The sequence below is a fragment of the Mobula hypostoma genome, chromosome 3, assembly GCF_963921235.1.
Source record: "Mobula hypostoma chromosome 3, sMobHyp1.1, whole genome shotgun sequence".
Classification (NCBI taxonomy): Eukaryota; Metazoa; Chordata; class Chondrichthyes; order Myliobatiformes; family Myliobatidae; genus Mobula; species Mobula hypostoma.
This window is the reverse complement of record NC_086099.1, coordinates 176,267,017-176,293,939: the sequence shown is the minus strand read 5'-3', so window position 1 is coordinate 176,293,939 and position 26,923 is coordinate 176,267,017. Positions and strand designations below refer to the sequence as shown.

General features: G+C 39.5%; 1 protein-coding gene across 2 annotated transcripts in view; it reads right to left on the bottom strand.

Annotated features, from left to right (window-relative positions):
- itga8 (integrin, alpha 8) overlaps positions 1-26,923 on the bottom strand; it is a 277,443-nt gene that overhangs the window by 185,751 nt on the left and 64,769 nt on the right. Inside the window, exons 12-13 of one of the 2 annotated variants that reach the window (XM_063044126.1) lie at positions 5,797-6,002; positions 410-601 (exon numbers count right to left, since the gene is read on the bottom strand). In XM_063044126.1, the coding sequence (XP_062900196.1) occupies positions 410-601; positions 5,797-6,002 (398 nt within the window). The remainder of the gene's footprint in view (positions 1-409; positions 602-5,796; positions 6,003-26,923) is intronic. The other variant, XM_063044127.1, reaches the window with a different exon arrangement.

Here is a 26,923-nt window from a genome sequence, read left to right as displayed (position 1 = left end):
ATTACTGGAAATGCAATGTTGTTAGTCTAATGCAGTTACAATGCCTTTGTGTATTGTTGCTAAGTGCTCGAAGGCAGAGTCTCTAATATCAGAAATTCAGGTACACACAGGGTACTGATACAGGGATTTGACTGCCAGTAAAATCTCTAAAAATAAATGAACGGGATGCTGTGATAGTCAGGACCTTCCAACTGTTAACAACCACAGGCAAGTGCAGAATGCTGTCTAAATAAAGCTGAGTAAGCCTCATAGCAATGAAACTGTGCTGAATAAACGTGTCTCCTAATAACTTATATGTGTCAGACATAAATCAGTATTTTCATTGGTCTCTCATCATATTGATGGGACATTATCCTCTGACAAGTGATATTTTACTAATACTTAAAGTATAAGTTAAGGTAATTCTTACCTGGGTACTCATTTCTATCTACGTCTGACCCTCCTCGTAGAGTAAAACCAAATCCAGATGGCATTGACTCAGAGGCCCACAAGCCCTCCAGGACCTGTGACGGCTTGGAGGTTAACCCAGTATTTTGGCCATTGTAGATCAGAACTTTGCCTCTTCTGTCCTCACCTCCAAATGGCATTCCAATTGCAATATCTATGAGAGCAAAAATGTTTAAAAAGCGAGCTAGCTTTGATACTGCAAAGGTGGTAATGAAGACTATAATCTTCTACAAATACAAGGACATCTGACATCGATGCACAAAGAATAGTCAACGGCTTTACTGTAAATCATGGCTGCATCTTGAGGGACAGTAGAGACTGCAGATATTGGAATCTAGAGCAACAAGCAATCTTCCAGATGAACTCAACTCAACTCCCTGCATCCTCTGTGCAGGGAAAATTAATTGTTGATGTTTCAGGTAGACACTCTGCATCAGAATAAAACACACACACAGATGCTGCTCAACCTGCTGAGTTCCTCCAGCAGATTGTTTTGCAGCGATATAAACTTCTGACCATCAACAGTCCCAGTAGAAATTTAATGTCAGTAGCCACCTGCAGTTTCTCTATGATATCACAGATATTTTTAATTCTTATAATTTAATTAATATTTATTGCTGTTTATTGGTAAGGAAATTAATTCTGATATTAAAACATTTCTGATATTGATGTATTTAGAATTGCAATGGAAATTCGCCTAAAGTATCACCTTTTCCAAATGTGTCCTTCTACTGAAACCCTCACCTCATGCTTCCATTATTAGCACAATCCATTTAGGAGTTTCCCATTTCTGACTTCTCATAAACTTCAACTGTTCTAAAGCTCTGCTATTGTATTTGAAGCTGACCCAGATATCACTCACCCAGTGCATCTGAGCTTCCTAACAAATGTTGCCCTCACAGAAACACAATTTCCTATTAAAAAAATTCTTATTCTTGCATTTCAATTCCCACAGAAGTTCAATTGGCAGCATCTGAATGCTGATAAAGCTATAAGAAAAAAAAAGAGATTTTAAAAAAGGAAATAAAAACAGGATTTGCTGAATCCTGAATATTTGCTGAAAATATTTGGCAAATCAGACAGCAAATGTAAAAAGAAATTAACATTACATATCAATGACCTTTCACAAATCTAAGAGGTTAGAAAATTAGCCTGATTTAAATTGCATAAGAAGTGGTGGAGGGAATAAAAGGAATGCTTGTGATGGGCCAGAGATTAAGAGAGACCAAGGGAGTTTCAAATATGGATGATCTCTGTGGAGGAACTGTAAAGAGCAGATTAGGACAGAGTAGAGAGGAAACAAATGCTGGATTTACAGTGCCTATAAAAAGTATTCACCCCACCCCCCTGCCCCCGGAAGTTTTCATGTTTCATTGTTTTACAACTTTGAATCACAGTAGATTTAATTTGGCTTTTTTGACACTGATCAACAGAAAAAGACTCTTTCATGCCAAAATGAAAACAGATCTGTACAAAGTGATCGTAATTAATTACAAATAGAAAACACAAAATAGTGGATTGCATATGCATTCAACCCCCTTCCCCTTTAATATGACACACAAAATCATCACTGGTGTGGACAATTGGCTTTAGAAGTCACATAATAAGTTAAATGGAGATCACTATGTGGAGTCAAGGTGCTTCAATTGATTGTGGTAAAAATACAGCTGTCCAACTGCTGGTGAGTCAGTGTCCTGGCAAAAATTACACCATGAAGTCAAAAGAACACTCCAAGCAACTCCCGAGAAAATTTATTGAAAAGCAGAAGTTCTGGATAGGTACATGGAGCTTATAAAAATAGAGGGCTATGGGTAACCCGAGGTAATTTCTAAGGTAAGGACATGTTCGGCACAGCTTTGTGGGGAGAAGGGCCTATATTGTGCTGTACGTTTTCTATGTTTCTATGTTTCTAAGTCAAGAGATGGATACAAGAAACTTTCCAAGTCACTGAATATCCTTTGGAGTACAGTTAAGTCAATCATCTAGAAATGGAAAGAATATGGCACAGCTGTAAATCTGCCATCCTCAAAAACTGAGTGACTGTGCAAGAAGGGGACTAGTGAGGGAGGTCACCAAGAGACCTATGACAACTCCGGAGAAGTGGTGCTTCACCAGTTGCAGCTTTATGGGAGAGTAGCAAAGAGAAAGCAACTGTTGAAAAAAACTGACATGACATCTCAGCTAGAGTTTACCAGAAGTCAGCTGGAACAAGGTTCTATGGTCTGATGAAAACAAAATTGAGCTTTTTGGCCATCAGACTAAACGCTACATTTGGCGCAGGTCAAACACCACACATCATCATAAGCACACCATTCCGTGAAGCTTGGTGGTGGCTGCATCATTCTCTGGGGAAGCTTCACTGTAGCAAGCCCTGGAAGGCTTGTGAAGGTAGAGAGTAAGCTGAATGCAACAAAATACAGGGAAATCCTGGAGGAAAACATGCTGCAGTCTGCAAGAGAACTGTGACGTGGGAGAAGATATTTTTTCCCAGCAAGACAATGACCCCAAGCATAAAGCATAATACACAGCAATGGCTTAAAAAGAACGAAGTTAATGTCCTGGAGTGGACAAGTCAGAGTCCAACCTCAGTCCAACTGAGAATTCGTGGTTGGACTTGAAAAGGCTGTTCAGTCACAATCCCCATGCAATCTGACAGAGCTTGAGCAATTTTGCAGAGAAGAATGGGGAAAAATTACAGTGTCCAGACGTGCAATGCTGATAGATCATAAGACATAGGAGCAGAATTAGGCTATTTGGCCCATCGAGTCTGCTCCAGCATTCAATCATGGCTGATGCTTTTTTCCTTCCTCAGCCCCACTCCCGCCTTCTCCCCGTAACCTTTGATGCCATGTCCAAACAAGAACTTATCAAGCTCTGCCTTAAATACAACCAACAACCTAGCCTCCACAGCTGCCTATGGTAATAAATTCCACAAATTCACCACCCTCTGGTTAAAGAAATTTCTCCACATCTCTATTTTAAATGGATGCCCCTCTATCCTAGAATCCCCCACCATGGGAAACATCCTTTCCACATCTACTTTGTCTTGGCCTTTCAACATTTGAAAGTTTTCAATGAGATCACCCCCATCCTTCTAAATTCCAGCAAATACCTTCCTCGTATGATAAGCAACACACATCAAAGTTGCTGGTGAACGCTGCAGGCCAGGCAACCCTTCGTGATGAAGGGTCTCGGCCCGAAACATCGACTGTACCTCTTCCTAGAGATGCTGCCTGGCCTGCTGTGTTCACCAGCAACTTTGATGTGTGTTGCTTGAATTTCCAGCATCTGCAGAATTCCTCGTGCCCTCGTATAATAACCCTTTCATTACCAGAATCATCCTTGTGAACCTCCTCTGAACCCCCTCCACTGCCAGCATATGTTTTCTTAGATGAGGAGCCCAAAACTGTTCACAATACTCAAGGTGAGGCCTCACCAGTGCCTTATCAAGCCTCAGCATCACATCCCTGCTCTTGTGTTGTAGATGTCCTGAAATGAATGCTAACATTGCATTTGCCTTCCACACCACCAACTCAAATTGCAAGTTAATCTGTTTAGAAAACAGTCTGCACATTTATTTCTACTACCAAAGTGCATGACTATGCATTTCCCAACACTCCATTTCATTTGCCACTCTCTTGTCCATTCTCCTAATCTGTCTAAGTCCTTCTGCAGCCTACCTGTTTCCTCAATACTACCTGCTCCTCCATCAATCTTCGGATCGTCTACAAAGCTGGCAACAAACTCATCTATTCCATCATCTAAATCATTGATATACAGCATAAAAAGAAGCAGTCCCAACACCAACCCCTGTGGAAGACCACTAGTCACTGGCAGCCAACCAGAAAAGGTTCCTTTTATTCCCACTTGTTGCCTCCTACCAATCAGCCAATGCTCTAACAATGCCAGTAACTTTCCTGTAATAACATAGGGTCTTAACTTGGTAAGCAGCCTCATATGTAGCACCTTGTCAAAGGCCTTCTGAAAGTCCAAATGGATAGAGACCTATCCACACAGATTCAAAGCTGTAATTGCTGCCAAAGGTGCATCTACTAAATACTGACTTGAACAGGGTGAATACTTGGGCAATCAATAAGTTTGTGTTTTATACTTAATTAATTTAGATTGTTTTTGTAGAGATCTGTTTTCACTTTGGCACAAAAGAAGTCTCTTTCTGTTGATCAGTGTCAAAAAACCAAATTAAATCCACTGTGATTCAATGTTGTAAAACAATAAAACATGACGACTTCCATGGGGGTGAATACTTTGTATAGGCACAGTATAAGAAATGGTAATAAAGCAAACCGGAAATAAGAGTTAGAGGTCATATGTTTAAGGTGAGAGGTTAAGAGTCATCTAAGGGAGAACTATTTCATTAAGTGTGGGATGAGGTGCCAGCAGAAGTGATAGATGTGGATTCAGTGGAAGCACTTAAGGGGAGTTTGGATAGGTACAGGGATGAGAGAAGTATGGAGAGCCATGCTCTGGGTGCAGGTAGATGGGACGAGACATGAAACCATGTCAGCGGGGACTAGGCGGGCCTCACTGCTGTAAGTGCTCTATGACTCTAAAAGAACAGTGAAAATAAAATGGCAAACCAGACAACATCTGTGAAGGGAATAGCAAAAATGCTAAAGGTAAGGGTTGGAGACATTTTATCAGAATTGGTCAGTTCTGATATAATCCAGTGAGGCTGATTATATGAAATCGTTGAATTCAACGTTGAGTCCCGAGGCTTGTCAGCAACTCTGACTCTGCTCATTCAGCTTGTATAGAGCCTGAGGGAACAGGGTAAAAAATAAAGTCAACGTGATCGGACATAGAGCGGAGATAGGGAATTAAATTAACAGGCAACTTGAAGCCGATGGTCACCCCTGCAGGTAGCTCATAGATATTCTCCAAGGGTCACCCAATCTGTGTTTGGTTTCTCCAATATTCAGTGTTTAGTTATACTAAACTAGAGCTGATGTTAAAGTATTGTACTGTTGCCTCCTTGTGATGTACCATCTCATGGAGTTTTACAGAAAAAAGCCCTTCCGCCCACCATGTCTGTGATAGCTCTTTGCTCATCTTACAATAATCCCATTTATCCACATCAGGTCCTTCCTATTTCCCTGCAATTTCATACCTATTCACTCGACTGATAATTAGTCTTTGCTTGCATGCAGACTTTGTGTGATTCCTAATTCACAATGTTATAAATTTCTACATCTACCCTAACAGAAAATACATTTCCTTCTCAGTATCTTAAAAGCTGCCTTTGCTCAAATGACATTGTCGACATGGGTTCAGGAAGAACAAAGGGTTGGAAATTCTTTCACAGCTGGAAAGATGACAATGGGAACATACCATTATAACCATCTTGATTCAAATCCCCCAAAGGAGCTATCGCACTGCCAAATCTTCCAAATATTTCAGTTCCCAACAATCTCTGAGGATCCGTGAAGAGGAATGCTTTCTCTTGCAGGTAGAGGTAAACCTGCCCAACTTCCTTCAGCTTCCCATCAGACTCCTGGTCCATGAAAAGAGGAGCACCAACCAGCACATCATCCAGTCTGTTAAATACAATTCAAAAGCACGGAAAGATGTGGGTTAGAACTCTGTGTGTATTTCAATAGTAAAACATTTGATTTTCCAAAGAAATTCGATTCCATTGGATTGAATAACGAGGACCATTTCTTGTTGGTGGATGGTGTCTGCAGGAGTTGGTGTTGGGACTGCTTCTTTTCACATTAACTATCAATAATTTGGATGATGGAATTGATAGCTTTGTAACCAGATTGGTGGACAATCCAGAGAAAGGTGGAGGGGCAGGTTGTGTTGAGGGAGCAGGGAGCTTGCAGAAGGATTTAGAAAGATTAGGAGAATGGGCAAAGAAGTTGCAGATGGAATGCAATGTAAGGATGTGTACTGTCATGCATTTTGGTAGAAGGAATAAAGATATAACTATTTTCTAAATTGGAAGAAAATTCAGAAATTAGAGAAGCACAGGGACTTCAGAGTCCTCATGCACTATTCCTTAAAGGTTAACCTGCAGGTTGATATGGTAATAAGAAAAGCAACAGTAATGTTAGTATCCATTTTGAAAGGACTAGATTTAAAATTAAGGATGTAATGCATTGGTCAGACCACACTTGGAATATGGTAAGCAGTTTTGTTCCTTATCTAAGAAAGGATGTGCTGGCATTGGAGAGGGTCCAGAAGATGTTCATGAGAATGATCCCAGGAATGAAAGGTTTAATATTTGAGGAGCAGTTGATGGCTCTGGTCCTGTATTCACTGTTTAGAAGAATGAGGGGGATCTCATTGAAAACTATTGAATATTGAAAGACCTGGATAGAACAGATATCAAGAGGATTTTTCTAGGACCAGAGGGCACAGCCGCAGAATACAAGGATGTCCCTTCAGAACAGAGATGAGGAGGAATTCCTTTAACTAGAGGGTGGGGAATCTGTGAAATGTATTGCCATGGACAGCTGCTGTGGCCAAGTAATTGGGTATGTCTAAAGCAGAAGTTATTAGGTTCTTCATTTGTGGGGGTGTCAACGATGATGGGAAGAATGCATGAGAGTGGGGTTGAGAATGATAATAATTTAGTCATGATGGAATGGCAAACAGACTCAGCGGGCCAAATGGCCTAACCCTGCCTCTATGTCTTGTGGCCTATTCAAATTTTGAGAAGGAAATGTAGGGTCAACGCTCAATGCTTTGAGTCAAGACCCTTCTTCTGGACTGATAGTCCTAAAGTATCAATGGTACATTTTCCTTCACAGGGGCTGCCTGACTCACTGAGTTCCTCCAACAGCTTGCAATTTGCTCAAATTTGAACACCTGCAGTCTCCTAAATCCATTGGATTTTTAAGCATTTCATTCACCTCTCATTCTTCCAAACTAAAGAGAGCATCATCCCAGACTGCTTAATGTTTAGAGAAAAGAACTTGATGAACCTTTGCTGGACTCCCCCAATCACAAGTATATGCTTCATTATCCAGGGACAGCAAACCCTGATTACAGGAGCTGCGACGGAAGTTGTTACTAGCAAATGAACTGTGACACATGTTTGTCCGAATGTAGCCCAGTGGAGTGGGCGGGAGGGGGTCTGGTGGGGAAGGATAATGTACATGCTGATCTGATAATCCATGAGGAAACTATTGGTCATTTAATAAAAGAAAGCTTATTAGAGCTAGCTGGGTCCTCCTATGTTTGTTCACACCTGAAAGAGAGTTTGAAGAAGACATTTCCTTCTACTGTGGATGATCTCTGTACTGTCTCCTGGTGAACGGATTTGAGTACTACGCCTAAGAGTGGAGTCTGGGAAAATTTGCATAAAGTCAGATTATAAATCAGGTCTTCCATAACCAGGGAACCCCCTGTATTCTGTACAGTTCTGATTGCCACACTGTGGCAAGGATGTGGAGGCCTTGCTGGGGGTGCAGAGGAGGTTCACCAGAACGTGGCCCTGGATTGGAACATATTAACTGTAAGGAAAGGTTGGAGGAACTTGGATCATTTTCCCCAGAGCAGCTGAGGCTGAGGAGCAACCTGTAAGTTTATAAAAGTCCAAATGCACTACCCTATCTACTCTGGTGCAAACACTGATGTGTCTGTTAAGTATGATTTATTTTTCCTAAATCCAGAATGACTACATTATTATTTTCTAAGTGTCCTTCTACTGCTTCATTAATAGTAAATTATAATTTCTTCCCTTTGTCTGATGTCCAACTAACTGATTTGTGGTTCCATGTTTCCTCTCTCCCTCTTCTTAAATCATTAGATTACATGCTGCCTTCTGAGCTGTGGGAAGTATTCAGAATCCATGCCAAGCTAGAAAATATTAAGTAAGTGCACTAACTTCCTCCAAGGCCGCCTCCTTCAAAGCTCTAGGATATAGATTTAGAGGTTCCAGAGATTTACTGACTTTCAGTCCCATTATCTTTCCAATTTAAATTCTTTACTAATGCTCACTTTTTAAAGCCTCTCATTCACTCCTTCAGTCTCAAATGTATTTATTTCTTCCCCTCTGCCATCCGATTCCTAAATGGACATTGAACCCATGAACACTACCTCACTTTTTTAAATATATATTCTTTCTGTTTTGGTTGATTTTTTATCTATTCAATACATGTATGCTGTCATTGATTTACTTATCTTTTTTTTTCTTTTTCTGTATTATGTATTGCATTGAACTGCTGCTGATAATTTAACAAATTTCACAACACATGCCGGTGATAATAAACTTGATTCTGATTCATTCACACACACACACACACACACATTACACACATATATATATCTTTTGTGAAGAAAGACAAAATATTTCCTATTTCCTATTTCCCCAATATAATTTGACTCGTCTCTGTCTTTAAGAATCCAATTAACTAAGTAATCTTTTCCTTTTTACAAAGCCATAAAGGCTCTTCTGGACTAATTTTACTCTTCTTGCTTGACTACTTTAATTTTCCACTCTCACTTTCTTTTTCACTGTTTTGATTCTCCTTTGCCAAATTCTGAAATTTTTCTGTCTCAGCTTAACAGAGTTTTTTGGGCAACATATTTTCACTTTTCCTTTAATCTGATACTACGTTTAACTTCTCCTGGAGATTTTCTGGTGGTGGCTGATGGAGTAACAGCAATCTGCCATTGCTCCAATTTTAATTATCTTACTATTTCCAACCTGTCTTGAAATTTCTTTTTTTAAGTGTGATATTCTTTCACTATGGCTGGGAGGAGGGCCAGAGGTACTAAAAAGGATGATTTTCCTGCCTCTTTGGATTCTATTATGGAATTGCTGCAAAGTCATACACGAGAAGCCTCTGAGAAGTTTCAACAATTCAGCACTGAATTTAAACAAATAGATGGTAAATTGGACTCTATTCAAGAAACTCCTAATGAACACGATAAACGTATTAAAAATAGTGAGGAAAATTTGTCGGCTCTAGAAACGGAAGTGGATGAATTGCAGAAGCTTTGTGTAAAGCAATCGAAGTCTAACGAAAAGTTAAGACAGAAGATTATCGACCTAGAAAATAGAAGTAGAAGGAACAACCTAGGGGTTCTGGGTCTCAAAGAATTAATCGAAGGTAACCATCCTATGGAGTTCTTTGCAAACTTTTTGCAAGAATTATTTCCGGAGATTTTGACGTCTGTGCCCATGATCGATCGAGTTCACAGATCTCTTGCGTTTAGACCTCCTAAAGCTCAGAGACCAAGATCAGTAATAATCTGTTTTCAGGAATTTAAAACAAAGGAACTCTTAATTCGCGAATCTCGTCGAAGAGGCATGATTGACTATAATGGTCTCAAGATTAGAATTGTTGACGATTATTGACCTGAGGTTATGCAGGAACGTGTTAAATTCAAAGAAGTTATGTCCGAGCTTCTTAATATGGGTTTTAAGCCTTCCCTTCGCTACCCAGCCCGACTCAGAATCACACTTAAAGATGGTTCTTTCGAATGGCTTCGCTCAACTGTTGAAGCACAGAAGTTTTTAAAATCTTAAGGTTAAATCTGAAGGCTAACTGTTTAGTTTCTCCTTACATGAAGACACAAGATTAAATGAGAAACTTTTAATTCGCAAATCACGTCAAAGGGGCATGATTGGTTATACGGTGGAATATTAAGATTCTCAAAGATTATTCGCTTGAGGTTATGCCGGAATGTGCAAAGTTTAAACATGCTCTGTTGGAAATTTTTTTTAACAAGGGTTTCAACCCGTCCCTTGGCTAACCAGTTTGACTGAGAATCTAATTAAAGATGGATCCTTCGAATGGCTCCAATTGAATGTTGAAGCACAAAGATTTTTTTAAATTTGAAAGCTAATTGCCTAGTCTGTTTTTTTCCCACGAAGATATAAGATTAATGTTCAATGTCTATTGGGATGAATAATTGTATCTTTTACTTTTGGTAAACATTTGTAACTTATTTCCTTTCGTATTTTTAAATACCGTATTTTTGATATACGAGAATTGAATCTCTTGTTTGGGTATTGTTTAGTCTAGGTTGGAATATAAATAATCTTGAAACTAATTGAAGCAATTACCAGGTTTCTTTGGGGGGGGGGGTTGTCTGTAGTTTGTAGATGCCGACTTTGTATTCGTCAGTTTGCTTTCTTTGGGAGGTGGGCGTAGTTATCTTTTTTTCCCCAGAAGCTGTTTTCGAATTTTTAGCCAACTTGTTGCTTGGTTACCATTTCTCAAGGTTTATGGCTTGGTTTTTAACTTACGTTTTAACCCTTCCTTTTAATAATATTTAAAATGGACTAAACTATTAATTTACTCAGTTTTAACATGAAAGGGTTAAATCAACCTATTAAATGTAATAAGATCTTTGCTTATATTAAGAAATTTAAGGTCCCTATTTTTTTACAAGAAACTCACATACGCAAATGTGATCATCTACATTTTTTTAGCCATTGGAATGGACTTTGTTTTCACTCTTCTTTTCAGGCCAAATCTAGAGGAGTTTCGATTCTTATAGATAATACACTTTTCTTTGTCCAACATAAAGTAGTGTCTGATACTGATGGACATTTTGTTATAGTTTCAGGTAAACTAGATAATAAATTAATAGTATTTGCCAATGTGTATGCCCCAAATGTAGATGACCCAGGATTCTTTGAACACTTTTTTTCGTTTTTACCAGATATGAATCTTTATTCTTTGGTGATGGGAAGAGATTTTAACTGTTGGCTAGACCCAATTTTAGACCGATCATCTTCTAAACCAGCGTCTCTTAATAAATCAGCTTTATTTATTCAATCCTTTTTATTGAAGTGTGGTATAGTTGATGTTTGGTGGTTTTTATATCCTTTAGATAGGGAGCATTCGTTTTTTTCCCATGTTCATCAAACATTTTCCAGGATTGATTATTTTTTTATCGATAGTCAAATGATTTCATCAGTTCATTCTTGTGAATATAAAGAGACTGCTGTTTCAGATCGTGCTCCTATATTTTTATCTTTAAAACTCCCTGGTCTTCTTCAAACCAACAGATTTTGACGTTTTAATACAACTTTGTTATCTGATAAGGAATTTTAAAAATTTCTAGAGAAGCATATTATTTTGTTTTTTGAAGAGAATAAAAAGGAAGAGACTTCTAATCTTATTGTATGGGATACTTTCAAGGCCTATATTAGAGGACAAATTATTTTTTATACTGAGAGTGTTAAGAATAAAGCTAAGAAAGAAAGAATTGAATTAGCCAATCAATTAAAACTATTAGATCAACAATATGCTATTGCTACAGATCCTGTTTTATATAAAAGACATGTTGAAGTTAAACCTAAATATGATCTTCTGTTAACATATCCAATTGAAACTCAACTTCTTAAAGATAAAACTCAATTTTACATTCACGGAGATAATTCAGGCAAAGTATTGGCCAACCAATTAAAAACTTCTGTAGTTAAACAACAAATTAAAGAAATTTGCAAAACTAATGGTGATAGGACAACTGATTACTCTGAAATAAATGATACCCTTAGATAATTCTATTCTAGACTTTATGGTTCTGATTCCCCTAAAGAATACGGTAATGAATAATTTTCTAGATCAATTACAAACACCTGTTTAAAGAAAACTTTCTTACTTTATTGAACCATGTAAAAAAGATATTATTAAATTGGTCACCTCTTTCAATATCATTGATTGGACGAATTAATTCTATTAAAATGAATTTATAAATCTTTTTCAGGCTTTACCCATTTTTATCCCTAAATCCTTTTTTGACACTCTTGAATCTATTTTATCTTCCGATATAAGGAAAAATAAACATCCTTGTTTATATAAAGTTCATCTTCAAAAACCTAAAAAGTCTGGAGGTTTAGCCTTACCTAATTTTAGATTTTATTACTGGGCAGTTAATATATGATATCTTACGTTTTGGCTATATTATATTAATCATGTAGACGGTCTGGTATGGGTTTCTTTAGAAGCTAATTCTGTTAATAAATTTTCTATTATTTCTTTTCTTGGACCCTCACTTCCTTTATTTGTAAGTAAACTAACCGATAATATAATAGTTAAATATACTCTGAGGATCTGGATACAACTTAGAAAACATTTTGGTTTATTGAGATTTTCCCTTTCTAGTCCCATTTATTTTAATTTCTTTTTTAAACCCTCCATGACTGGTTTAGTCTTTAAAGAATGGGACAGGAAGGGTATTAAATGTTTCTGGGATCTGTTTGCTGGAGGAAATCTGTTTTCATTTGAGCAACTGTCAGTTAAATATAGCCTACCCAAGACTCACTTTTTTAGATATCTACAAATCAGAGACTTTCTAAGATCTCAATTATGCACATTTCCTATAAGCTCAGATAGAATTTACTAGATGTAATTTTTAATTTGACACCTTTTCATAATGTTTCAATATCTAATATTTATGGTATGCTACTGGAGATGAGGAATGTTCCTTTAGACAAAATTAAGAATCCCTGGGAACAAGATTTACAGACATCAATATCTGAGGAAACTTGGAATGAAATTTTTAAACTGGTTAATACTTCATCGCTATGTGCTCACCATTCCTTCATATAATTTAAGGTGGTACATCAAGTCCATATGACTAAAAATAGGCTATCTCATTTTTATTCGGATATATGTCCCTACTGCAGCAGATGCAATAATGGAGAAGCTTCATTAATTCATATGTTTTGGACTTGTCCATGTCTTGAAAAATATTGGAAGGAAGTTTTTCAAACTTTTTCTTTACTTTTCAAAGTCAGTTTTAAGCCTAATCCTCTGACAGCCCTATTCAGTATTGTTGCAGGACAAGATATCAAGTTGAAGACATCTGATTTACATATTTTGGCCTTCAGCTCTCTTATAGCTAGGAAGGTGCTTTTGTCTAAACGGAAGGATGTTTCTCCTCCTACTCATGCTCAATGGTTATGCGATGTTATGTCATGCTTAGATTTAGAGAAGATTCATTGTTCAATTTCTGAATCTCGTCAAGACTTTCAAACATTGTGGGGACCCTTTCAGAATTATTTTCAAAACTTTCAAAACCCTCAATTCGTTGTTTAAATTTAGATGTTGGCTATTATTAATTTTTATTATGTGAGAAGGTATTTTACCTTTTTTTCTCCTTAATAATCAGCTTCGGTCTAGGTAGGGCTTAGACTTTTTTTTGTAATAAATTAGTATATTTCAATCTAACTTTGAGTAACCTACATGAATACGGGGTAATGAGATTGTTATTATGAATAGATACAATGTAATTGGTAGTTTTTTTTTCAAGCTTTATATATTCTTTCTTGTACTCTGTATTCTTCTATGTAGAAACTAATGAAAAATATTGAAAGAAAAGAACTTCTCCTCATTGCCATGTTGGGACCACTTTTCCTGTTGGATTTTTTTGCCACAAAGAAAGATGATTACTTGATGAACACTGTATTACTCTCTAGATTAATCATTGTTTGTTTACTGCCCAATTTTCACAATTTACCATAACCAACACAATTCACATATGATTTCTTTATTCAGATTCAAGACCAAAGTTTCAGATTGATTTAAGTCATGTTCAATTTTTATGAAACTTCTGTCACTCTTCCCTAAAGGCCTCTTAAGTACTAGATCATTGGTCAACCTTTTCAAATTATACCGCACAAGAGATCTAAAAAAACATGTCTTACACTCTCCACCAATTCACCTTCTGCATTATTAATAATAAATTAATTTGGACAGTGTATATGCAGGTTGCAGATCCTTACAATTACAATATGACCATAATTATATCATCATAATATCAACATTTAATGGAAATGTATGGATAAACTGGGATGTCACCTCCCATGTTCCTTCCTGTAGGGTCTGGGTCACCACGTTATAAACTGTTTTAAAGTTGAGCTGACATTTAGGAAAATTGTGAGAATCCTTGGTGTGAGTGTATCATATACTGACTTACAAGTATGCAAAACACCAATTTTGGGCCCATCTACATTAACCCTATTTATAGCATGAGGTCTGCATCTTTCCACACCTTGTCTATTCATGTTCCTATCTAAATGTCCGTTAAACCAAATAAGGAATGGGTTACTAGGTTAAATGGTCACATGGGTGTAATGAGTCGATACAGGCTCATCGGCCAAAAGGGCTTGTCATGCTGCCATATCACTAAATAAAATTAATAAATACAATAAACATAGTGACTGTACCTGACTCCACTACCTGCTCTGACAGTGAGATCCAGATGTCAACCACACCCCATGTAAAAAACTTTCCCTTTAAATCACCTTTAAAATTCTTTCTGTTTTAAACACACGTCTGCTTGTTTTTGAAACACCTACTTTAGTGAAAAAGTGCTGACCATTTACCTTATCTGTATATCTTATAATTTTATTTATACCTTTAAAAGGTCACTCCTCCACTTCTTCCATTCCAGAGAACTGTACTGACTCAGGGTACTACTGCACAGAAACACACCCTGCAGCTCAACTAGTCCATGACAACTCGATTTTCAGCCCATTTAGAACATAGAACAACAGAACAGTACAGCACAGAAACAGGCCCTTCAGCCCACAATGTTGTGCCAAACCAATTAAATTCAACTAGCCAATTTGACTAATCCCCTTTGCCTACACAAAGTCCATATCCTTCCATTTTCCTCACATTTAGCTGCCTTTCTAAATGTCTCTTAAAAGTCTCTAATGTATCTGCCTCCAGCACAACCCCAGGCGCTGCCTACCATGCTTAGTGTAAAAAGCATCTCCTTTGAAACTACCCCCTCTCACCTAGTTGCTTAACATAGAATTTCTGCTCAGACACTATTGGTGTATTGCTCATGTAGTTTCAACACATTTGTGCTTGTTTATCTTGCTTTGGCTCTTAACCAGGGTCATTCATCACCTCATTCCACTTGGGTCAATTACAAAACAGGGCCTTTGACCTATCAATTACTCATCAACACTGAGCAACACACACAAAATGCTGGAGGAATCCAGCAGGTCAGGCAGCATCTATGGAAGAATTCCCATTTCAATTCCCATTTTTATTCTTCCTACATTTCCATCAATTTCCCCTAGATTTTACCAGTCACCTGCACATGAAAGGTAATTTATCAATCAATAATGATTGGGATGTAGGAGGAAACAGGAGCATTCTGGAGGGAAGCTCATGGGGTTACAGGAAGAACATAGACAGCACCAGAGGTCAGGATTGAACCTAGGCCACTGGAGCCATGACGCAGTAGTTCTACTAGTTGCACCACTGTACAGTGCTTTTTGTTTATTCTTTTTTTTTAAGATCTGGTTCTCACTGGTTATCTTCCAAGAGGACCACAAACTTGTCGTTGGGTATGGAGTCTTGTGTGCCTCAGTGACCTGGAGAGCTATGGTAGCTGGAGTCAGGGATTTATGCTTTGGCTCTTGGTAGGGTCATCCATGCCAAACAGGTCAAAGGGATTTACATCTATCGGCACCTGGACCATATCCCTCTAAACCCCATTTATCTATGTACCTATCCAAACTTCTCTGAAATATACAACTAAAGCCACATCTAGTACTTCCACCAGCATCTAATTCCACACTTGCGCCACCGTCTGAGTGAAGTTTCCCCTCAGATTTCCCTTACATTTCACTTTTCACCATAAACCTATGACCTCTACTTCTAAGTGGGGGGGGGGAGGTATTGCCTCCATTTTAGGGCAAATTTGTAAGGACGTGTGAGGTCGAAGTGCTCCTGCTGGGTCGAAGTGTGGGCTTTCGCAAGTAGAATAAGTAGTGATCAGGTAAAAATTTTGTTTCTTTCTCAGTCAAAGACACTGGGCAGTGGGAAGCATGCTCCTCCTGTGGGATGTGGGAGATCAGGGACATTTCCACGTCCAAACATCCCGTATGATTATACCTGTGGGAAATGTGTCTACCCACAACTCCTGTCTGACTACGCTGAGTAGTTGCAGCTGCAGCTGGACTCACTACGGAGCATTTGGAATACAGAAAAGTTGTTCATACTGCAATTACAGAGAGAAAGGAGACAGGTAACATCAGCAATGGCAGTCAAAGCAGACAGGTACTAGAGCACCTGTGCTCGCTCACTTCTCAAATATTCCGAGCACTGTTGGGGGCTGGGGGACAGGGATGGTCTCTCCGAGGAAAACAGCAATAGCAGCCAAACCTGTAACAGTGCGCAGCAGAGGAGGATAAAGTCTAAGTGAACAGTGGTGGTAGGGGTTTCTTTAGTGAGGGGAATAGATGGGCATTCCTCTAGCAAAGAGAATTTTCTGCTCTCTGGCCAACAGTGCTTCTCTGGTGCCGGGGTCAGAATGTATCAGATCGGGTACAGAATATTCTGAACGGAAGGAAGAACAACCAGAGGCCGTAGAACACATTGGTACTGACGATACCGGTAGAAAAAGGAATGGGATCTTGCAAAGCGGATTTAGGGAGTTAGGCAGAAGATTAAAAAGCAGGACCTCTATGGTATTAATCTCAGGATTGTTCCCTGTGCCACAGGCTAGTGAGGGTAGAAACAGGAGAATAGGAGAGATGAACAGGTGTCCAAACAGCTAGTTCAGGAGGGATGGCTTTTTATACAGGGGAGGCACATTAGCATAGTAGTTAGCTTAACGCTATTACAGCAGCAGCGACCCAGGTTCAGTTCTGCTGTTGTCTGTAAGGAGTTTGTATGTTCTCCCCTTGACCGTGTGGGTTTCCTTGGGTGCTCTGGTTTCCTTCCAAATTCAAAAAACGTATGGGTTAGAGTTAGTAAGTTATGGACATGCTGTGCTGGCCCCAAAAGCATGACAACACTTGCGGGCTGTCCCCAGCATATCTTCAGACTGCATTGGGTGTTGACACAAATGATGCATTTCACTCTATGTTTAAAGTACATGTGACAAATAAAGCTCATCTTCAATCATTATCTTTACTTGGATAATTGGGATCACTTCTGAAGTAGGCAGAACATGTTAAAGAGGATAGGTTATACTTAAACTGAAAGGGAGCCAAAATCCCTTCAGGGATTTCACACGTTACCCGGGAGACCTTAAGTTAATTCAGTAGGATGGTGGCAGCATCATAGCAGTGCAACAGATGGGGAGAAAAACGTAGATGAATCAAGCAAATCAATAGCCAGCGGGAATTGAAGTAACAGATTTCAAGGTTCAAAGTAAATGTATTATCAAAGTTTATAATATGTCACCACATATTACCCTGAGATTCATTTTCTTGTGAGCATTCAGAAACACAATAGAATCAATGGAAAATCATATGATAAAGATGGATAAACAACCAATGTGCTAAAGACAACAGACTCTGCAAATACAAAAAAAATAATTTACTGTAAATAAACAAATAGATAAGCACGAAACATTGAGAACACAAGTTGAAGAGTCCTTAAAAATTAGTTCATAGGTTGTGGAATCAGTTCAGTTTTGTGGTGATACAAGTTATCCCCTCTGGTTCAAACACCTGATGGTTGAGGGGTAAGAACTGTCCCTCCACCTGGTGGTGTGAGACTTGAGGTCTTGTACCTCCTTTCTGATGGCAACAGCAAGAAAAGCGCATAGCCTGGATGGCAGGGGCTCTGATGATGGTTGCTGCTTTCTGGTGAAACGTTCCTTGTAAATGTGCTCAATGGGGAGGAGGGTTTTATCGGTGACAGACTGGGCTGTATCCACTTGTTTTTGTAGGTTTTTTTTCCATTCAAGTTCACTGGTGTTTCCATATCAGGCTGTGATGTAACCAGTCAGTATAATTTCCACCGTGCATCTATAAAAGTGTGCCAGAAGTTTTAGATGACATGCCGTATCTGTGAAAACTTCTAAGGAAGTAGAGGTGCTGCTGTACCTTTTTTGTAATGGTAGTTTTAATACAAATTACAGAAAGGTGTATGAGCAATAAGATTACAGTAGTAGGTATTTTAACATTCCCGGTGATAACTGGGTTGCCTTCATGCAAGAGTCCTGATGGTGTGGAGTTTGTTCTCTCTATCCCAATAGAGTGTTTTGAGCCAATATGTTGATAGTTTTCCAGATACAGGGCTGTATTTAGCCTTATTTTATTAAATGAAACTGGGGAGGTAAGGAAATACTGGAAGGAAGACACTTGGGGAACACTAACCATAATCTATAAGTTTCAAAAGTCTTTAAGCGAGAGCGGGCAGATTTCAGTAATGTAAAGAGAGGCCCTGGCAAAAGTACATTGGGAGCAAATGTTGGTATTTAAAATGATAGCTGACAAGAGGTAATCTTTCAGAAGATAATTTGTAGGAGTTCAGAGTCCACATGTTCTTTTAAAAGTGAAAGGCACAGGTGGCAAGTTTTGAGAACCTTGGATAACAAAGGATATTGAAGATTTCATCAGTAAACAAAAGGAAAGCAGCTGCAACTAAGGGAGTCTTTTGACTAAAATAGAGTGACAGGAAAGAACTTAAGAAATTAGGAGGGCAAAATGAGGCCATGAAATATCCTTGCTAAGTAAGATTAAGGAGACTCCCATGATATTTTATATAAGAACAAAGGGTAGGTAGGGTCCAGTTATGAAATCAGGGAATCTGAGCAATGTCCTAAATGAGTATGTTTATCTGCATTCACAGAGGAGTTCAGGGAGGGGTACGTTGCTCCTCTGGAGCAGGTCAGCATTAAGAAGGGGAAGGTGTTAGATGTCATGTAATGCAGAAGGACTGATAACTATATCTCAGGCTGTCATGGGAAGCAAGGGAGGAAACAGCTGGGAACCAGAGAGAGATTATTCCATAGTCCTGAGCTGCAAGTGACATGCCAGAAGACTGGAGTATAGCTAATGTTTTTTTTCCTCCAGGAAAGGCAATGATATTAAGAAAACCACAGTCTAGTGAGCCTTTTGTCAGTAATAGAAAATTATTATTCATTTGGAAAAGCACGGCTGATTAGGTATAGCCAACATCGCTTTGTGCAAAGAGAATCCTGTCTCAGTAGTTCAAGTTTTTTGAGAATGTAACTGGGAAGATTGACGAAGGCAAGGCAGTAACTTTACAAAGGCATTTTCAATCGCCTGGCATAGTAGACTTGTCCAGAAGGTTAAGTATGGGAGGTCAATGGTGAGGAAGCGAGTTGAATCAAAAGTTAGCTCAGTGGAAGATGGCAGAGGGTTGTGATGGAATGATGTTTTTCTAACTAGTAGTCTTCGATCATTGGAATACTACAGAGATCAGAGCTTGTGGTTTGTTACCAGAACATATTGGAAATGAACATTTAGGCACGATTACTAAGCTTGCAAATGGTAGTACTGTAGATGGCAAGGAAGATTTTTTTGAAGTTTATGGCAGGATCTAGTTTGGACAGAAAGTTGAGCAAAATGTCAGCCGATGGAATTTAATCCCCCAAAAATTAGGGTGGGATATATACAGTAAATGGTAAAGAATGTTGTTAAACAGAAGGATCTTGTCCAAGTCCGTTGTTCTTTTTTAGTCCATATGTCTTTTCCACAACTCTATCAACACTGGTAGATATAATTTTGAAGAGGAGATATGGCATGCTTGACTTCGTCGTTCAGGGCATAGAATATAAAAGTTGGGAATTGCAAAATCTAGGTCAATTACAAGGTCCTAATTACAAGGTCTAGCAAAATCCTGCACAGTAGACTGGTCCAGAAAGTGAGACCACATGGGATCCAGGCAGGGCTAAGTCAGTTGGTTATGAAATTGGCTTGGGGTGGAAGTAAGGGGGCAGTGGCTGAGAGCTGATTTTCAGATTGGAGGTCTGTGACCAGGGGTGTACCACAGAGATTAATGCTGGCACCTCTGCTGCTTGTCAACTATATTAGTGATTTGGATGAGAATGTAGGTAATGATTAGCAGGTTTGCAGATGACATCAAAATTGGTGGTGTGATGAACAGTAAAGAAGGTTGTCTAAGGTTACAAAAGGTCCTAGATCAACTGGTAAAGTAGGCAAAGGGAACAGCTGGTAGAATTTAGCTCAGACAAGTACCAAATAGGCATTCTGGTAAGCAAAATGAGGGCAGGATTTACACAGTAAAATTGTAGGGTCCAGGAGAATGCTGTAGAACAGAGAAACCTGGAGGTGCAGGACATAGTTCCCTGAAGGTGGCCACACAGGTAGAAAAAGTGGGGAAGAATGCATATGGCATGCTTTCCTTCAATGGCAGGGCACTGAGTACATGAGTTGGGACACCATGTTACAGCTGTATCGTGCATTGTTGGTGAGACTGCAACTTGGAATAAATAAGTAAATGCCGGTCAGTCCAATGGTGCCCATGTCCTGACATCAGCTCAAGTCAGTTATTGGCTCTGCTCATCCAGAAAATCTCTAGCCTATGTTGAATGTCATTCACTCAAAGAAAAATCTTAAATATACATAACTTTAAAATAATTTTGGTATACTTTTTCTGATATTTTTCTTATCTTTCAGCTTCTGCCTTAATCATATACTGTATGTATATTTCCATCACTGTACTCTGTGAAGTATTTAAAATATGGAATTAAAATTGTGCATGTACCATGTACAATAAGAAATCAAAGAGGCCAGTGGATTGTTGGCTTTTACCTTAAGGTGGCTGGAAATTAAAAGTTATGAAGTGATGCCTCACTTAAACAGAGGCTTGGTCGCACTCCAACTGGAGCAGTGGTTATACTTCCAGGTACCAACTTGTAGGAAATAAGTTGTCCTTTGGGGATTGTTCAGCGAATTGGAATTTAAATTACTTTATTACTGTCACATGCACACCAGAATTAGAGTCAGAGTTGCATCTGGCAAGGAAACAGACCATTTAGCCCCACTGGTGCCATCTAAGCTAGTATCATTTGACCAAATCTGGCCAATATCCCTCGAAGCATTTCCTGTCTGTGTACCTGTCCAAGTGTCTTTTACATTGCGGCTACATTCAAAGAATATATTCCTTTGAGTCTCAAAGGTTGAAGAGTGACTTGGTGCAAGCATTCAACAGTTTCCAAGAGTAAATACAGAAACAATTAGCTCTGGTGGTGGAATTCAGATTGGGAATACTTAATCTTAAAATTAAAACAGAGGGTAATTAAAATTAGTGGGTTCTGCATCAATTCTGCCTTTCAGGTTTACGAATAATTAGATAACATCAAAAAGTAACACACATCTAAGGAGATTAATGGAAGTAAATTGTAGCTCAGTCACGATATAACTAAAGCAACATACGCAAAGGCAAAGTACTTGAGCAGCAAATTCCAGTAGTAAGTCTGGGTAAGTACATTGAGAGAGTGAACGCCTCTCTCATTGCTCACCCTCTGTGATCTCTGCTGCCCTCCAAATCTTTGACCATCTACTTACCCAGACTGCTCTTATCAGATTGCTTCATCTCCAGCCTTTTATCTTTCCCAGCCCTTTGGTTTCATCTATCATGTTCTAGCTAGTCTTTCTTCCTCTCCCACCACTTTTTTTTTATTGTGGCATCTTCCCCCTTCCTTTCCAGTCCTGAAACAGGGCCTCAGCCCAAAATGTCGACTGTTCATTCAATTCCATGGCTACTGCCTAACCTGCTGAGTTCTTCCACCATTTTGTGTGTTGCTTTGGATTTCCAGCATCTGCAGATTTCTGGTTTTCATGACATAACTGAAGGATGAAAAAGCCTGAGGAGTAGGAAAGATGTTTACTCCCCGAATTCATAGATAAGAAGAATGATTTGAGGAGAAAGGAAGTATGCATGGGGCAGTGAAAGCTGACATGAAAAAATAATCTAAATTGTGTTCAGCGTCTGATTGGAGGAACTGAGTTTTGGGCAAGCTGCAAATTTAAAGTCAGGACAATCAGGAGAAACACTGAGAATAGTTGCTCCAAGTTCATAAGGATATTAAAATTTCATCGGTGGGTTTGAAGCAATAGTATCCTGTAAAGTCAAAGACCTGAAATTTAAAGCTCTTTGCAATGGATTTTATGAGGCTCTTAATGTTCATTTCAGTATTCAACAGAACACTCAAGTTTCATGCAATCTGATTTAGTGTAAAAAACTCAGCAGGGAGACAAAAACAAGATGATAGAGCTGAAGATAATAATCCTTGCCATTTTAGCATTGAGTTGGATTTAGTTCTGTGGCATCCAAATAATTGAATACTCTGGAGGACACCTCACCCCCCCTGTTTCTGCCAGCTGATTTCCACTGCATCCACTGCTTGTCATGTTGGCGAGAAGTGTAGAAAAGGAAAACAGGATTGTTCAGAGGCTGGCCTTTTCATAGGCGAATCCCCAAAAGCAGCAAAATCAGAAAAGAAGGGCATTGTTAGGGCCAAGTGTTATTAGGGGTGAGTGCAAGGGCAAAATGATATAATATGTAAATAATAGGGCACATAAATTCACCCCTAATTAAAATAAATTAGATACATTAGAAATATAGATGATGAAATATTTATATATGCTGGCTGTATGATACAAACAGTATGACACAAAAAATTAACTATATTTTCCTTTAGAACATTTTTACAATGTATGTAGAACCCTAACAATTATCACAAAATTCTAGATCTATTTTTATCCTCAAACGTTATAGAAAACATCTGCATCAACAGCTGTGTCCCTTTTCCAAACAATGAGGAAAAGCACAATTTGTTATTACTTGGGGATTAAAAACAATTTCTTCCATTATAAAAGTGAAATGTCTCAAGGGTCCACCACGGGGGAAATCTTGGTTCTAGCTGTGAAACTTCCTCGATTGGTCTATATAATAATCTAATCTGATGTTTATCTAATAAACCCATTTCTGCATCTCACAAAGTAATGTTGGCTAGAAGGGGAGTTCTGGGAAATGCTATCTTTATAGAATTCTTGACATATTCTTTTTTATTGCAATTATTGAGACTTCCGACACTCCTGTTTATTATCCAGCTGGATATGTGACATGCACTCTGAGTTCACACACACACAGAAACAGGATGATTTAGGATGTTTTGTTAAGGCACCAGAAAGGAAGAAGCATTTGACAACTAACAGCCTTTAGCTTGCAAAACTGGTCTTGGCAGCATGATCTGTCAGGGCAACTTTGCAGTGTGAACAAGTCAGAGACACCAAAGTGATAAAAACCTGATTTTTCAATTAGGAAAAGATGTTATATATTCCTTTAAAATGAATATGCTGGCTGTTGAATCAACAAAAAAGGAAATGGGAATCAATCAATAACAAGGCTTCAACAGAAGGACAGAAGGATCACTCAAGAGTAATTCATTTAAAATATCTCAACTTTCCTCTCCTTTCTATAAGTATATACCTCAGATAAACATTATGTGGAGATTTGCGACAAATATGACTATATGATATATATGTACAGTATCTGAAATACATCTTATGGAAAGTTTTGTTTGATGATGAACTTCAATAAAAAATAAATTACAAAAAAAAATCTCAACACAGGGGTTCAATACAGAAGCAACATTCAAAGTGGAAGCTAACGGATCACTGGATAAATATTTGGAATGGAAGGTAGATCAAGAAAAAGGATGTTATGTGCTCTTTTACAGGTCTTGTGGAAGATCGGAAATGAAAGCTTAGTTCTAAAGAAAGAATCAAGTGAATAATCTTTCACTAGCAATGTGCCATGTGTTGAAGGGGGCGAGGGAAGAGAAGAGACTGCAGTTACTATTGCAAGGGAGAAGGTGCCCAAAAAGCTGAAAGACCTAAAGGTACATAAGTCACCTGGACCAGATTGACTGCACCCTAGGATTCTGAAAGACATAGTGGTAGAGATTGTGGTGGCATTAGTAATGGTCTTTCAGGGATCGTTGGATGCTGGCATGGTTCTGGAGGACTGGAAAATTGCAAATGTCACTCCACTCTTTAAGAAAGGAGGAAGGCTGCAGAAAGGAAATTATAGACCAGTTAGCCTGACCTCAGTGGTTGGGAAGATGTTGGATCAATTGTTAAGGAGAGGTTATGGAGTACCTGGTGAAACAAGACAAGATAGGACAATGTCAGCATGGTTTCCTTAAGAGAAAATCTTGCCTGATGAACCTTTTAGAATTCTTTGAGAAGATTACAAGTAGGATAGTTAAAGGAGATGCAGTGGATGTTGTATATTCTGGATTTTTAGCAGGGCTTTGACAAGGTGCCACACATGAGGCTGCTTACAAAGTTAAGAGCACGTGATACTACAAGAAAGTTATTAGCATGGTTAGAGCAACATACATCAAAGTTGCTGGCGAACGCAGCAGGCCAAGCAGCATCTATAGGAAGAGGTGCAGTCGACGTTTCAGGCCGAGACCCTTCGTCAGGACTAACTGAAGGAAGAGTGAGTAAGGGATTTGAAAGCTGGAGGGGGAGGGGGAGATGCAAAATGATAGGAGAAGACAGGAGGGGGAGGGATAGAGCCGAGAGCTGGACAGGTGATAGGCAAAAGGGGATACGAGAGGATCATGGGACAGGAGGTCCGGGAAGAAAGACGGGGGGGGGGTGACCCAGAGGATGGGCAAGAGGTATATTCAGAGGGACAGAGGGAGAAAAAGGAGAGTGAGAGAAAGAATGTGTGCATAAAAATGAGTAACAGCTGGGGTACGAGGGGGAGGTGGGGCCTAGCGGAAGTTAGAGAAATCAATGTTCATGCCATCAGGTTGGAGGCTACCCAGACGGAATATAAGGTGTTGTTCCTCCAACCTGAGTGTGGCTTCATCTTTACAGTAGAGGAGGCCGTGGATAGACATGTCAGAATGGGAATGGGATGTGGAATTCAAATGTGTGGCCACTGGGAGATCCTGCTTTCTCTGGCGGACAGAGCGTAGATGTTCAGCAAAGCGGTCTCCCAGTCTGCGTCGGGTCTCACCAATATATAAAAGGCCACATCGGGAGCACCGGACGCAGTATATCACCCCAGTCGACTCACAGGTGAAGTGATGCCTCACCTGGAAGGACTGTTTGGGGCCCTGAATGGTGGTAAGGGAGGAAGTGTAAGGGCATGTGTAGCACTTGTTCCGCTTACACGGATAAGTGCCAGGAGGGAGATCAGCGGGGAGGGATGGGGGGGACGAATGGACAAGGGAGTTGTGTAGGGAGCGATCCCTGCTGAATGCAGAGAGAGGGGGGGAGAGAAAGATGTGCTTAGTGGTGGGATCCCGTTGGAGGTGGCGGAAGTTACGGAGAATAATATGTTGGACCCGGAGGCTGGTGGGGTGGTAGGTGAGGACCAGGGGAACCCTATTCCTAGTGGGGTGGTGGGAGGATGGAGTGAGAGCAGATGTACGTGAAATGGAGGAGATGCGTTTAAGAGCAGAGTTGATAGTGGAGGAAGGGAAGCCCCTTTCTTTAAAAAATGAAGACATTTTAGAGACGGTTAGAGCATTGGTTGCATAGGCAGTAAATGGGAATAAAAGGATCCTTTTCTGGTTGGCTGCCAGTTTTGGACCCCTCATCTTAGAAAATATGTGCTGGCATTGGAGAGGATCCAGAGGAGGTTCACAAGGATGATTCCAGGAATGACAGGGTTATCATGTGAGGAATGTTTGACGGCTCTGGGCCTGTACTTGCTGGAATTTAAAAGAATGAGGGGGGATCTAATTGAAAGACCTGGACAGAGTACATGTGGAAAGGATGTTTCCCATGGTGGGGAGTCTAGGACAAGTGGGCACAGCCTCAGTATAGAGGGGCATCCATTTAAAACTGAGATGCAGAGAATTTTCTTTGGCCAGAGGGTGATGAATTTGTGAAATTTGTTACCATGGTCATCTGTAGAGGCCAGGTCATTGGGTATATTTAAGGCAGAGACTGATAGGTTCTTCATTGGCCCAGCATCAAAGGTTACAGGGAGGAGACCAGGGAGTGGAGCTGAGGAAATGAAAGAAATGATCAGCCATGATTGATGGCCTAATTCAACTCCTATGTCTTATGGTCTTAAAATAGGAGAACTATTGCTGGCAGGGGTGTGAACTTTGAAGGAAAATTGGTTTAGGCCAGTTAATGGGGCATTAGGTGAGCACAGCTACAGACTGAGCAAATATCACAGGAAAATGTGAATGAGAAACACACACCAGGTCCAACCAATGTAGATGTAACCGGGTGACCGTTGGATCTTATTCAGTATTGTCAAAAGTGTACTTAGGCATCTATCCAGGTAATGCTAGAGTAGTTGTCTGTGCCTTTAAGTGAAGACAGTGATGTCATTACGCACGCGCGGGATAGTGGGAAGACCATTTTGTTTTCTGCTGAAGACGCTGGTGGAGTTCCTCCTGGAGACTGGGCATGGTGAGGAAAGGTGAGCATTAATTGACGATATCCATGTGAATTCATTTATGCTGGTTGGTGGAGCGAGAATATCGGTAATTTGATATGTTTTACATGTGGATGCTTTAGATTTTCACAAGGCATCGACGCTGGATATTCTGGCTTGTACAAAGTTCCTCACCAGCCAAGTAGGTCAGCCTTCCTATAATTTAACTACCAGGCAATACCTTGTAAAAGTTGTGCCAAAGTGTACCTTTTGTCTAACTTTATTGTATCAGGACTGATTGTGCACGTAATCGCGTAACGTGAATGTTTAGTCTCTGTTTGGAAGTTCAGCACCTGTGTACGTCTTAGACGAGATGTATTCGCTTA